Consider the following 15,574-nt stretch of genomic DNA (forward strand, 5'->3'; position numbering starts at 1 on the left):
ACACCCCCGCGCCCCATTGGCCGAGGGAAGCCCCGCCTAGCGCGAGCCGGCCCCGCCCTCCAGCCTATAGGTGGCCGAGAGCTTCGCCTACCTCCGCCCCCTTATCGCCGCGGTCCCTCCTCTAGCTCGGAGACTGCCCGGAGATGGGGACGCGAGAGCGCTTTGCTGATTGGCTACCTGTCTCCCTTCTCTACTATTGGCCAGCTGGGCAGCGGGTGGGCGTGCTTGAAGCGCAGCGGTTGGTCGCCGCTGAGGGGTGTGCGCAAGGGGATGGAAGCGGCTGTTCCTGAGCTGTTGAAGCCGAGCCGGGGGGGGGGGCAGGAGGGGAGCGACGGATGGGGGTGGCTGATCCTGGTCGCTGAGCGAAGGGAGCCGCTGAGCCAGCCGCCTCCTCTCCTTCTCCCCCGGCACCATGAACAGGGGCAGCGGCGCCGCTTCTTGCCCTTCGTCAGTCCCCGGCGACGGCCACAGCAGCGGCCACAGCGAGAGCCGGCGGGTATGTAGCAACTGCCGGAAAGTGCTGAGGCAGGTGGGTAGAACGACACCTCACACCTCCCTCCTCCGGAGGCTGTGGTGGAACGTTGGGGAGCAGGGAAGGGAGCGGGGAGGAAGTCCGATCGGAGGCTTCGCTCGGGATCGCTGCCCTCTTTGGAGCACTGCCAAAGGTGTCCGATGCCGCTGCTGTCGCCACCGCCGCTTCTCATTAGACCGTTGAGCTCCTTCGCTTCGGCCACGCCCCCCTCGGGCAACTCTTACAAGAGGAGGGGGCTCATTAAGCTTCGCCTAGGGACCTCAGGGGGGGGCTGTAGTGTAGTGGCAAATTCAGAAGTGCAAGGTCGCTTCATGGTAGTCACAGACACGCCCCTCCCCCCTTTTTGCTGCTGGGTTCAGAATGAGATCCTTGTTCGTGTCTTCTCCGGCAATAACCGAGGTCCCTAGGCGCCGGTAAGCATGACGGGAGAGTGTTAGCTACTGGGAAGAGTCCTCTCAGTGGCCAGCTCACCTCCTTTACTCTGTTTGGCTCCAATCAACAGGAAAGGACGAGGAAGCACTCTTCTCAGTGGCGAACACCACTCCCCTTTCATGCTGATTGGCTCATACGGGGCTTGGAGACATAGGAACCTTGCTCAGACCCTGCTCTGAAAAAAGTAAGGGGTCTAAGACCCCCTGAGATCCTCGATGACTACACCCCTGGCTGTCTCACAGTAAAAACTAATATACAATAATATATAATATCTGTCATGCTAAAGTACATGTACTTTTGTGTGTGTGTGATGACTATCCCATAGTGAAAAACTATACACAATAATATATATAATTGCATAGTAAAGCATACATAATTAATTGTGTGTGTGTGTTATGGCATCCCCTTAGTAAAACCATGTACCATAATGTATATAATCGCATAATAAAAAAGCATATAAAATTGTGTGTGATATATGCATAAAATCACACTCACACACAAATTATATATGTAATATGTGTGTGTGTAGTAAAGTTGTATAAAATAGTAGGTATAGGGTAATATTCACTGCTAGTGCTACTCAGAGTAGACCCATTGAAGTTAATAGGCATGACTAACTTGCGTTCATTAATTTCAGTGAGGCTACTCTGAACAGAACTTAGTTGAATACAACCTGTAATCACACAGTAAAACTCTATAAAATAATAATCATATTGGGCCAGTCTGAACTAACAGCTGTAGTCCTAACTATGATTACTGAGAAGTGTCCTATTGAACTCAGTGGGGCTGACTCTCAGAGAAATGGGGTTAGGACTGCAGCTGTAGTTGTGTCATGTGTTGGCCCCATTGAAATCACTTGAACAATTTAGACTGCAGTTTTATAATCCCACTTACAAGTTGGGTATAAGCCCTGTTGAGTTCAGTAGGACTTGCTTTTGAGTAGACATGGTTAGGATTATGCTGTTAGTCATGACTGACTGAAGTCCCAACAATCTCAGTGGGGTTAAGGCGTGACTAAATCGGTCTGGATCCAACCCGTTACTTTTTGTATTATGTAGTGTATTGGGCTCCCACCTTTTATGTGGCTACATTAAGATTATTTGGCTGTTTTCAAAAGTTTTAAATTGTGTTCTTTTGTTTATATAAAATATAAAATGTAAAGTTGTATACAATTACATAGTAAAGTGCTGGGCTCCTACTGGGAGGAAGGGCGGGATATAAATCAAATAATAAATAATAAATAAAATAATAAAGTAGCCCAAAAGTAACATATATTTTATTATATGTATATATTGAGTATTTAAATTGTATGAAGTAATATACATATTATTATTACATCACTTTAATACAATATATACATAATATATTATGTGTGTGTTTGTTTATTTGACGTATGTGTTTTTATCATGAGTTGTCCCCAGAATGTGCTCAGTGTGGCTTACAGTCAGTACCCAACTATTTAAAAATAATAATAATAATAATAAAAAACAGCAATGGATAAAATTGCATACAGCGTGCCAGCAGCAAAAAATAGATTATGTTGCCATTGAAATTAAAAGTGGTGGTGGGGATCAGCTTCACACACCATCTAAATCACTGTACTTTCACACTCACAAATACTCCTTTTCACTCTGTCATCAATGATAAGGAGTGTTTGTGTGTGTGTACAATATGGGAGCCTTAAACTTGTCCATTGATTTTAATGGGTCTGCTCTGTGTATAACTTTGTTGGATGTTACCCTATGTATATGCACACCCATACAGCATAGTGTGTATATATATATATTCACACACACAAAATTACATTTGCATCTATATTTGAAAATCAGGCTTTACTGTGGTCAGTAAGGCTTACTCCCAGGTAAGAGAGCATAGGATGCGAGCCTTGGTGAATGTTGTCTTCTGCTAGTAGTAGTAATTACACTTTTTTAAAGAAAAATTTTTTTTGCCTGAGTGGGAAATGTCAGAAACAATTTATTGGGAAATCTCAGAGCTAACTTGAGTGTCTTAATGCCCAAATGCTTTATACCTTTTACCATCACTGAAAGGTAAAGGATGTGATAATGCTAGAAAAGGAGGCTAATTACTTGCCCATTTCTGACATCTGCCATTGATGGTCATCCTAAAATCTTAGGAATTATCAGTGAATACTAATATTAACCAGCTTTGAAATTTACTGTAATAGGTTGCATTTTGTTGCATGGGTATGTATAATAGTACATAGAATGTGTGATTTTGGTAAAGATAAGCATCTTTAAAGAGTGCAGTGTTGAAGGGAGTGCCGAGAGAAGGGAACTGGAGGCAGTTCATTCACCTCATTCAGTGCTGGGCTGTCCAGTGCCCTGAGGGCAGAGGATTGCTCTGGTGCACCTCTGTCCTTTTCTAGCTTTCCTAGCTACAATTTCTCTCTCGCTGGAAACAAAGGGATGGAAATATACAATGTCAGCTCTAGGGATGCCGTAGGTTACTCCTGATTTAGGGGTGTGACAGGGGGCTGGGAAGGTGTTGGATCTTGGGGTGTGACAGGGGGCTGGGAAGGTGTTGGATCTTTCCAATCCAAGCCTGCTATCCTTTTGGCCCTTCTCACATCAGTTCTGACGTTCATGGCTGTGGAAGTTTCTGTGGCAGTGGGGAGGTGGGATACGAAACTGGATCTCCCTCTCCAAGGTCGGAGCTCTTTGTCTGTCCTTGGAAAGGGTTCCAGTGCTTTCTAGAGCCCTGGGACACCCTTCCTACAAATTGTAGGATTGCGGTCCTGTCCCATTGGTTTCAAAGAAACTTGGGTCTTCCACTGAAATCAGTGGAACCTGAAGGTGCTTGACTTTGGTAGGGATGTGCTTGCTGTATCTAATGTGGTATCATGTGTGCATATAAAATTTTTATTTTGCTGTATCTCTGCCTTCTGGGTTGCTACCTTGTTTACTGATCAGAATTTTTTAAACCTGTCTTGACCCTGAAGGCTCATGGCCTTCAAAAGATGTAGTTCATCTTCAGTTCATGTACCCTCTTTCCAGAGGCTTGAGGTAGCTAGAAGGTGGCTGTATCTCTCTAATAGTGCAACGTCTGTTGCAACTTCTTGGGAACTGTTTCAGTTGATGTGGTCTGATGACGTGGACAAGGTGCTTGCGACGGTGAGGCCAGCACTGTGTCCTCTTGACCTTTGCCCTTCTTAGCTTATTAAAGCAAGCCTCGGGTGGTGGTGACCGAGTGGGTCCAGGGTGTGGTCAACACATCATTGCGGGTGGTTCAGCCACCCTGAAAGAGGTGGTGATCCGACCACTCCTGAAAAAGCCCACCCTGAACCCACTGGTTTGCGACAACTACTGACTGGTTGCAAATACCCCCTTCTTAGGGAAAGTGATTGAGAGGGTTGTGGTGCAGCAATTGCAAGTACTCTTGGATGAAACAGATTATCTTGACCCATTCCAATCTGGATTCAGGCCTGGTTATGGGACGTAATCAGCCTTGGTAACCCTGATGGATGACCTTTATCAGGAGAAGGATGGAAAGTGTGACCCTGTTATTCTTACTTGATCTCTCAGCGGCTTTTGATACCATTGGCCATGGTATCTTCTGGGCCAACTTGGGGAGATGGGTATTGGAGGCACTGTTTTACAGTGGTTGCAATCCTATCTCCAGAGTCGTTTTCAGAGAATAGCACTGGGTGATTGTCTTTTGGCCTGCTGGCAGCTGTACTATGGGGTGCCGCAGGGTACCATCTTGTCCCCCATGCTGTTTAACATCTATATGAAGCCTTTGGGAGTGGTCATCAGGAGATTTGGGGTGAGGTGTCAGCAGTACGCTGACAATACCTAGCTCTGTTTTTCTGTAACATCTGAATCGGGAGAGGACATGCAAACCCTGGACTGCTGCCTGGACTCGGTAGTGAGCTGAATGAGGGCCAATAAACTGAGTCTTAATCCTAGCAAGAAGGAGATGCTGTGGGTTGGTGGTTCCAGGTTTGGATAATTGGTCAATTGCCTCCTTTGGATGGAGTTGTACTCCCCCTGAAAGAGCAGGTCCATAGTCTGGGGGTGCTTCTGGATCCATCTTTATCACTACAGGCCCAGGTGACCTCAGTGGCTAGGAGTGCCTTTTACCAGCCTTGGCTGGTAAGACAGCTGCGGTCATTTCTGGACCGGGATAGCCTGACCACTGTTGTCCATGCACTGGTAATCTCCATGCTGGATTACTGTAATGCCCTCTATGTGGGGCTGCCCTTGAGCTTGGTCCAGAAACTGCAACTGATGCAAAATGTGGTGGTGAGACTGCTGACTGGGGCAGGATATCACCAACATGTCACCCCACTGCTGAAAGAATTGTACTGGCTGCCTATTAGCTACTGGGCCAAGTTCCAGGTTCTGGTTTTAGTATACAAAGCTCTATACAGCTTGGGACCAGGATACCTGAAATACCGTCTTATCTCTTATATACCCAGTCAATCACTGAACTCTACAGGTGAGGGCCTCCTGCAAATACCATCTTATCAAGAGGTCCGTTCTGCATAACATAGGAAATGGACCTTTAGTGTAGTGGCACCTACCCTGTGGAGATCCCTCCCCTTAAATATTAGACAGGTGCCAACTCTGTTATTTTTTGGCACCTACTGATGACCTTCCTCTTTCAACAAGCCTTTTAAGTAGAGACCTCATCCCAGTTTGCATCTGTGTTAGAATTGCTTTTTAGTATGTTTTTAAACCTTTTTCTTTTCTTTTTTAAAAAGTTTTGTTTTAATGTATTTTAAAGTCTGTTTTTATGATGTTTTAAAATGTTTTTAGTGCTTTTGTTTGCCACCCTGGGCTCCTACTGGGAGAAAGGGCGGGATATAAATTTGATTGATTGATTGATTGATAATAGAGCATCTGTTTTGGAAGTGGAAGGTCTCAGGTTCAATCCCAAGTAGAGGTAGGAGAGGCAACTTTCTGAAACCCTGGGGAGCTGCTGAAAGCTATTGTTGACAATAATAAGCTATATGGACCAATGATCTGACTTCGTGTAGAGCAGCGTCCTATGCCCTCCTTTTTCCTTGTAGGTTCAGGTTGAGCGTCTTCCTGCCGCCTTAGATCTGCCTGTCAAGAACTAATCTGGGTTTTTTAAAACCATTTTTGGAAGATGCTTATTTTAAAAACCACTTTAATATCAAATATAAGCATGCATGTACTTTAAAGACAAATATCTATTTATATTTTAGTCTTTTCATGATGAGTTTCTAATTTCTCTTCTCCTGCTGTGTGCTTAATCCTAATGAGAAGATTTGGATCCACTCCAGAAGATATTCAGGTTTTGGCTCTGTTGTAACTTTGAGGAAGGAGGCTGCAAGAGTGATATGTGACTATTGGGAGTGCTATTCCTTGCACTGTTGCCCGTCAAAAGACACCTAAGTTAATAATGTTGATTGAGGAGTAAATTGAAAGAGTGGGGAATGGTGGTAGAGCTGGTGGTAAGGTCAGATTGACCAACTGGTATGTCTTCCTGAATATTGTTAACAGTTCCAAGCCTATGGGATAGAGTGCAGAATAAATAAGAATTATGTTTGTGGGTCAGATTGAAAGTCTAGCTGAAATTGCTTCCCTCTCTTATGATAGCTGTGACCCGTCTAGGTTCAAAATTCAGGGTGGGTGAAATCTTCCGTCAGTTCACGTTACCACGTTATATATAGTGAAATCTACTTTTAAAAAAATGCATCTTAAATATATGTTCTTATTAAACTGCAGGTGGCAAGTGCCATCACAAGAGGCATTCCTCCTTTTCTCTCACTCAAGAGGGCAAGATTCTCTAAGACAATGGTTACTATAGAGTATGGTGTGTGAACTAAAAGCAAAGTGTGATTCTTACCTTAAAATATTGATCTTACCAATGTGCAAATGTAATTAGCAGATGTTGATATACGATTGAATATATACTCTGTGTATGTGTATACATAAAAAAAGGTAAAGGTGTCCCTGCACTTGTAGTGCGAGTCGTTTCTGACTCTTAGGGTGACGTCTTGCGACATTTACTAGGCAGACCATATATATGGGGTGGGATTCCCAGTTCCTTCCCTGGCCTTTCTTTACCCCCCAGCATATGCCGGGTACTCATTTTACCGACCATGGATGGATGGAAGGCTGAGTGGACCTCGACCCCTTTTACCGGAGATTCGACTTCCTCCTTCAGTTGGAATTGAACTCCGGCTGTGAGCAGAGCTTCGGCTGCGTTACCGCCGTTTACCGCTCTGCGCCACGGAGGGCGCACACCTAAAATTAAGTTTGTATCCAGTTAAGACTCACAAGCGGGGTTACATACTTTTTTCTCTGAATTAATTGACTTGGGCTGTTAATATCACTGTTCAGTGGATATGGGGGAGAATTTTGATTCAGTTCATATTTAAAGACAAACATATCTAATTCACACTTTTCAAAGCAATTACGCAAAATGAAATACGGCCATCCTTTGAAATTTGTACTTCTTTGAATTTTGCAGTGTAGTTCTCTGGGCAAGTAATGTGTAAAAAAAAAAAAAAAGCATATACTAGGGCAGGGGTTCTCAAACTGTGGTCCGTGGACATCTGCAAGTTTCATTTAGGTGGTTTGCGACATCTCCATGTTAAGTTAATCATATTGATTTTTAATTGTATTTGTATTGCTTTTATTTCTTAAATTGTATTTTATTGTATTACAATTTGAATTGTATGGAGTGTAAGTTATTATTCAATGACATACAATATAAGAAATAAAAGAAGCAATAAAAGTAAGATTAAAAATCATATAGCATCACAGCGCATTACAATTGCTACAACAGGCAGAGAAATCATTAAGCAGTCTGTCAAGATCATCAGCAATTTTCAAGTGATCCACGGGGAAAAAGTTTGGGAACCACTGGACTAGGGTAAAATGTTTGTATAAATGTACATATTTGTGAAAATAACATTACAAAAATGCATTATAGAGAAAATTGGTTTGCAAAAAAGTGTGTATTAGGCAAAATTGCATACAAAAATGTGTGTATTTGGTGAAATTTGGTGTATTTTCATGAGGATTTGATTTTTTTTTTAAATTCACAAACTGATGCAAAAATGTGGAGAATTGAGCTTAAGACTGGAAAAGTGAAAAATGGGGAAAATCCAAAACGGACATACTGGCCTATCCCTGCTCTTGAGTCTAAGAGATTTCTAGTCACGTTACAGTTCAGGTGTATATAGTCTGAGTGGTTTACACTTCAGAATTGTACGTTCTCAGGGGCCATGAACAAGTAGCTATATATCTGCCTCTGTTGCTGTTAGGTGAAACACAATATTGGAAAGCACTGTGAAAATGAAAGTGCTATATCAAAACATAGTACTCTTCCCCCTGAAGCCCTTGGGAACAGCTTTAACATTGCTGTTCCACCCATGAGTATCATGTCTGAAGAACTGATGTGGTGCAGTAGCTAGAGTGTGTGTTTTCGACAGACCCAGGTTCGAATGCCATGCTTGGCCATGATGTTTACTGCTGAATCGTGGGCCACTCTCTTTCACCTTAATCCTCCCCGACTGGGTGGTAGTGCTGCAGTCTTGCACGCACTTACCTGGGAGTAAGTCCCATTGAACTTGGTTGGTCTTAACTTATGAGTAGGCATGCCTAGGCTTGCACTGTGGATTGGAGGAAGGGCAGGATAAAAATGTTAAAAGATTGTATCCAGTGCTGCTGTTTTGCTAGCACAGCAGACTTAGAGTTCTCCTCTCCCCTGCAGCCCCCTGCACACTTCAAAATCTATCCCAGAGGGTTGGAGGACCCTCCAGAGCAGAGTTTGAGGGTGCACAAGGTGAGGAGAGGGAGGGGAAGTCTCACAGCCTGAGAGGAACTCAACAATGTTGGAGTAAGAGAAATCAATCTGTATTTTATTCTTTTTTCTTTAATAATTAGGTCAATCATATGGCTGATGTATGCTCAGTGGTCATTAGTTCTTTTTATGTTGCCTTATGGTACACATAGAAATCTTGTTTTGTTATGTATGTAAATTAATATAAATTGTGTGTACATGCTTAGCCCTCATTGGGTCACTGCAGTCATGTGAAATAGGTTGTTCAGTGCTCCCATTTTATGGATGGGATCACCAAAGATGGAGGCTTTTCTTATCCTACTTGCCTCTTTCTGTCCTTTCCCCCCCTTTTCTCCTTCCTCCTTCCTTGAGAGAGGGAGGATTTGTGCTTTGTATATGCGTATGAAAGGATTTGTAGAGTAACCTTCATCCCTTGATGTCTTTCTCTGGTTATAACGTTGTTTGCTGTCTCAATAGATTTGATAGAGATCCAGTCCATATGCTTACCTGAGCAACAGGTCCTGTCCCTCTGGTGGTATAAACCTGTGATGTAAGCACTCCACATAAGTGTCTATATGTGTGGAGGCTTAAACTGCAAAAACGGGAGGAGGAAGGTTGTGTGACTTTCATGGATGAGATCCCCCATGGCACGTAACAGTACATGTATTGTGAATCAGGGCCTAACAACACATTAGTTAGATATAGCTGTATAGTCCCGCCTTTCAGTGCAGGCTTTTTTTTTTACATAAATTGCCATGCACGGTCCCCAGTCCATATTGGGATCCTAGTGTGGACGTTGTAGGGACTTTAACCTTTCCCCCTGCTGCTGGTGTGGGCCTGATCCAATCAGGACCCTCAGGGGAATAAGGAGGCTTTAACCCTTTTTTCCCTGCTGTGGTCCCAGTAAGGCTCATCACACCTTCAGACTGCGTTGGAAAACGGAAATAGGAGCTTTTTCTGAGCGTAAATTGCAGGTGCAGGGCCCCCAGTCTGGATCATAGTAAGGGAGCAAAGGATTAAAACTCCTTATCTCCACTCTAGGGTCCTGGTTCAGATTAGGTCCCTTGTGCTGGCAATTTGTGGGACTCCTTCCAAATCCCCGTGTACTGAAAGACGCAGCTATATAGCTAAAATAACATGTCATTTGGGGCCTCCTCCTTTGCTATGGGAACAGGACCTTTGCCCAGGTAAGCACTGAGCTGGGCCTGAACCATATATATTGATGAGGATGGGGGTTTGCTTCATCCTGTAAGGCAGGTATGGGGAACATTTGGCCCTCCAGAAGTTGTTGAACTACAATTCCTATCACCCCTGACCATTGGCCAATCTTGCTGGGGCTGATGGGAGTTGTAGTTACAGATCTGTTATAAGATTACAGCCCATTCCATTAACAACAGTAGACAAACTTTGGTTTCTATTGGCTTCAGCAGAGTCAGGTTAGAATGCAGAGATGACACTCGCAAGCCTCCAGCCTTGGTATGTGACGGAAGTGGAAACCACCTCCCTTCTAAATATTTTTCTCTTTTGTGTAAGCGTTGACTCCTGTTAGTTTTGCCTCATGAAGACTAAGGCTCCATACTGCACATGATCTCTTATTGAAGGCGTCCTGCTTGAGAGAAAAACTGACTACATCTCACCTTTCTTATCTCCACCCACATCTGACACACATTTTTGCAAGGAGCATGCCCTCTTCATAACCTTGACGTACGTGTGTGTGTGTGTGTTTTGAGCTGTGTCCTTTCTCTATATATGTGCAACTGTCAGAATAAATATCTTCCTGCTCTTTATGCTTCCACTTTCTATAGTGATCTGTACTGTTTTGTATTTGATTTTGTGTTTTGTCTGCATGACAAATCTCTTATTGGTATATTTCACACAACCCCTTTTCATATATGCTCATCATCTTTGTGTGAGGGTTCCAGGGAAAGCTGGCTTTCTTGGTGGTTTATTGGTGGTTCCTCAGTGAGATTACTAATGCCAGACAAGGTTCTCTGAAAGACATCTTGCCCACATCTTCTGCGCTCCTCTCCAAATATTGCAATGCAGTTCTCCAAATAATGTGAAAATAAACATCTATCCAATGGTGAAAATAACATACAAAAATGCATTACTGGAATTTGCTTGCAAAAATATGTGTATTGGGGAAATTTCATACCAAACTGTCTTATATTAGGAGAAATGGGCACTAAAATGCTGATAAATTCTCTTGATTTTTTAAAAAGAAATTGCACACTGATGCAGAAATGTGGAGAACTGAACATAAGAAAAAGGAGAAACTGACGAGAGAGAAAATACAGATTCATCCATCCTTAGGCCCAAGAGGCTTGGCCAAGATTCCATATGATCTGAATGTACATTGTAAATAAGGCCCCAGAATCCCCAGTGATGTCTGGGGTTTCTGAGGTGGATGTTCTTCAACAGATTAATTGATGCGCTATGGGTCCCTTGATGGTGAAAGGTACTGATATGTGAAAGATGGTACCCCAGTTTTCTCCAGTTCTAAAAGTATGTAAGAACGTGCTCAAAAGACAAGATCAAATCCTGTTTGTCGCTTAATCTGCTGCTAGAATTAAGAAGGATCCCGTTAATGAGAATCTTGAGATGGAGGTTTTTAAAAAATTGTATTCAAATCTAATAAGTAATATAAACATGGTTTGTTTTGCCTGTATGAGGATGTTGCAGAAAGTAATGCATTTCTACAGTGGTTGCTCATTTCTCCTGTAAAGGTGTGTGCTTGAGTTGATGAATGAGTATATTTTCATGCTTGGATCTTGTTTTTTAGGGAATAGTTTGACTATTTTGTACTATTGAGGTGATCTCTGATTTATTGAGAGGTGAGTAAGTGATTCCCATGTTAACATCTCCCTGATATTTGAGCTCTGTGCCATGTACTTTTTTTTAAAGTCAATATTTATAGGCGACCTTTCAGGTATTAACATTGCCCCCACACCTGCTCACAACAAGATATTATTTATTAGATTTATATCCCACCCTTCCTCCCAGTAGAAGCCCAGGGTGGCATTAAAAAGATCAAATTCAGTCATAATGTAATTACAAACCATGAAACCACAATCTGTAAAACACATCTAAAAATATTATAATAGCAGCAGTAAAACAGTATTGGCAGAAAAACAGTATATATCTCAAAAACAAGCCGCACAACATAGAGTCAACAGCAGTTAAATACCAACCAGTTAAAGCATCAAGTAAAAGCATTTTGGAGCAACCACTACCACCACCACCTTAGGACCTGTTTTCAAAAGCATCTACGCTGGGGCCATGCAAACATGCCTAGTGAAGAGGCTCCATGTGCACAGGGCCGCCACTGAATCTGTGGTGCAGTCAGCATCCTGAGAATATTGTTTTCCTCTTTCTTAATGTGTGTTTCTAGCCCTCATTGTGGTGGGCAAAAGGCTGAAAATATCTCAGCTGTTTGCTGAAGCTAAGCCAAGGTTTGACTAGAGCTTCTAGGGACATGTGGCTAACTGGCAACCTGTTATTCCCCTCTCCCCCTTTATCACCTGTGTGTAGCGGTCTGAATGACCCTTCCTTCCTTATCCTACATGCCTCTGCAGTCCGAGTAACTACAGTATAAGTAGTCAACAAGATGTTCCCTTGCTTAAAAGTAAAAAAGTATCTGAAAGCCTTCAAAGACAATTCAGTTGTGCAAATTGTTAGTTTCCATTTTTTGTTTTTAGGGGAATGGGGCTGACCGGTATTTAGAGTGCAAGTCACACACAGCTACTCTTTCTTACTCTCTTTAGGTAATGAGTGGTAGAGTTTATCCAGGCATCTCTTGTTAAGTGTCGTTTATCTTACTACATTTTTGTTACACTTTTTGCCAGCAAGGGAGCCCCCGAAGGGGATTGCAGTGAACTCTAAATGCATATGAAATTGATTAAAAAATAACTAGTCTGAAAATATGGTTAATATAAATGCCAGAATTGTTACAACAACATTCATAATGATATTTGCCTCTTGGACATCAACTAATAAAATAAAATGATTTCCAGAAAGCAGATGAAGAGAAGCTGGTAACCCCATGGGAAGTGTGTTTTGCAAAAGAAGGGCCCCATGCCTAAAGAGGCCCTGCTCCCAATGGACAAGAGCCTAACCTCAGATGGGTTGTCTGGAACAAAGCCAAACTGACTGAGGAATGTGAAGGGATTCGTATGGGAAGAAGCATTCCCTGAACTAGCTTTATGCTTAGGCCATTTAGAGTTTTAAGGGAAAGAACCAGGAACATGGATGGCCTCTACGATTTTTTTTTCTTGAGGCTGTCCCTTAGAGGGGAACTGACATGTTACAACAAGATGGGGCTAGAAATGGAAACAGCAATCCTGTGTTGAGTTTCCCGCCACCCTTCCTAATAACGGCTAGTTCAGCTTTCCATGTGTGCTGACATCATTCCGAAGAATTGTGTGGTGGTGCCCCGGCGAAGCACAGCCAATGATACAGGGATGGGGAGGGTAAATGCAGAACGTTTGGCTTCTTGGTCCCTTAGATCCTTAGATCCTTCTTGGAGGGATTGGGCCCTTAACTGGCATTAATCCAGAGTCCCCTGGTTCAGACATAATGGCGAATAATACAAGCCAGAAGCTAAGCACTAAGGTGGCACCTCGGGGAAGGGCCTTGGGTGGAGCTTGGCCCCAAAGCTTGTTCCCTGCTCCACAAGCTATGGTTTGTAAAGCCTCAAACAACTCTCTGAACTAGAGGTGTGAAGGCCCACAAGCCGTTTTCCTATTTTTGTTTTTTGAAAAATTGGGCAAACCTGGGGGGGGACATGTTTTTGTGAATTTTGTGAATTGTTTCAGGTTTTTTCAAGGCCTTCACATCTCTAGTCTCAACCAGGCACATCTGCCACTGTTCCTAACCACACTACCAATGCAACAAGCCACCCATTGGGAATATTCTGATCAGTTTGCCTCCTCTCCAGGGCTGTGGAGTCGTAGTCGTGGAGTTGGAGTCGGAAGCAATTTTGGGTGGAGTCGGAGTCAGTAGAAATGTATCGACTCTGACTTCAAAATATATTTTGATTGACAATTTTTTTAAAATATAAGTTCTCAAAGAAGCTTCCCATGAAGTCAGCTGTAGTTGAGCATTTCACCATAACTCAAGATGGAAAACATTTTGTGTGTCAGTGTATGACACAGGACCCAGATGAAGACAAATGCTGTGATGCCAAGATCAGCGCATATTCAGGCAGCGATAAAAATGCTCCTACGAGAGCTTCCAATTTAAAAAGACATTTACAGCCCTTTCCAGGGCTGTGGAGTTGGAAGCAATTTTGGGTGGAGTTGGAGTCAGACAGTAGAAAAATAGAGGAGTCGGAGTCAGAGTCAAATGTTTGGCGTACCGACTCCACAGCCCTGCTCCTCTCTGTCCATCTGATTAACTGAGTGCATTAGCTGAGGCGCCCCTTGTTTGTCCAGCACAAATGAACTAAAACTGCTGAGCTGGGCAAACACATCAGCTTGGAGCAACTGAGGCAAATGCTGGGGGGGGGGGAAGCCTCTTTCTCATTTCTTTGTATCAAGATTTTTCTTATAAATAAGAAGAAAGTGTGTAAGTCAGTGAGCTCAAATATTTGCACTCTTTATCCCAAAGCTGTTCCCCTACTTTTCTTTCCCCCCCTTCTCTGTGGATCACTCCAAGTGCCAGTCAAAGTTGTTTTTCAAGCCATACAGTGAAATTGTAGAACTCCCCCTCCCCTCCCATAGAAGGGTTTGGCTTTTGGAAAACGGGTGTGGGGGAGGGCTGGGTAGAATAATACACATTTTTTAAAAGTTGACTGTAGACTTATAAAAACTGTATCTTGTGCTAACAAATGTGTATGTTTGGTACGTGCATTTATTGCCTACTCTTCCCCCCCCCTTCTAAACTCTTGGATCATATTACACATCATACTTGATGTTTCTCTCTGCTTTGTAACTCGTGAGAAGTTTCATGGATTTGAGAAGCACAGAGCACCACAGTTGAATTTAACTGTTGCATGGCTGGGCCTGGTGTTTCTGACTTGGGTGAGCTCCCCCCCCCCTTACTTGAGAATATTGTACTGCATATTGAATTCCACCCTCCTCCCGAAGACAGGTTTTCCACAGGATGGAAGAGAGCTGTGAGCGAGGGAGTCTCTGGTTCAAGTCTTGCCATAGTAATGAACTAATTAGATGGCCTTAACAAAGCCACCATTTCCCCAGGCCCACCCCAAGCTGTAGTTTAGAAAAAATAATGCTGAGCTGCTTTACAGGGTTGTTGTATAGATTAAAGAGATAACGAGCACAGAGTGCTTCCAGTACTCCCAAGGCACTATATGGCTTCTAAATGGTGGTGTTACTTTATGTGATTAGACCAATACTGGTATCCTGACTTCGATTTCTGTGGGCATTTCTAGGTACAGATTTAAACCATTTTCATACCGGTTTATAAATGCCATGGTTCCAAGCCAAAGAACACTTGGATGGTCGAGTGCGGGAAAGGGGATTGTCCCTGCATCTTTTCCATTCCCAAAGAGTTCAGTCCAGTCCAAACTGTCATATTTCCTTGTGATACATGGAGGACCTAGGGCAGGGGTATAGTCATCTGGGGTCGCTGGTGGTCATAGATCCCTTACTGTTTGGGGAGCAGGATCCCAGCCAGGGTCCTATGTACCAGCCAATAATCGAAATGGGAATATGTTAGCCACTGAAAAGAGTCCTTGTCGTTTTGTGCTGATTGAAGCCAATCACAGTGAAAAGAAGTGTGAGCCACTGAGAAGACTCTTCTCAATAGCTAACACAGCCTCCCCTTTCATGCTGATTGGCTCTTAGTGATGTCTGTTGTAGTGGAATGTGG

At 43.3% G+C, this 15,574-nt stretch overlaps 1 protein-coding gene across 2 annotated transcripts in view; it reads left to right on the forward strand.

Annotated features, from left to right (window-relative positions):
• Positions 1-296: 296 nt before the first annotated feature.
• Positions 297-15,574, forward strand: part of SESN3 (sestrin 3) — an 87,687-nt gene continuing 72,409 nt past the window's right edge. Inside the window, exon 1 of one of the 2 annotated variants that reach the window (XM_061628794.1) lies at positions 297-529. In XM_061628794.1, the coding sequence (XP_061484778.1) occupies positions 413-529 (117 nt within the window). In that variant the 5' untranslated portion in view covers positions 297-412. The remainder of the gene's footprint in view (positions 530-15,574) is intronic. The other variant, XM_061628795.1, reaches the window with a different exon arrangement.

Source organism: Rhineura floridana, chromosome 5, assembly GCF_030035675.1.
Source record: "Rhineura floridana isolate rRhiFlo1 chromosome 5, rRhiFlo1.hap2, whole genome shotgun sequence".
In the NCBI taxonomy this organism is placed as follows: domain Eukaryota; kingdom Metazoa; phylum Chordata; class Lepidosauria; order Squamata; family Rhineuridae; genus Rhineura; species Rhineura floridana.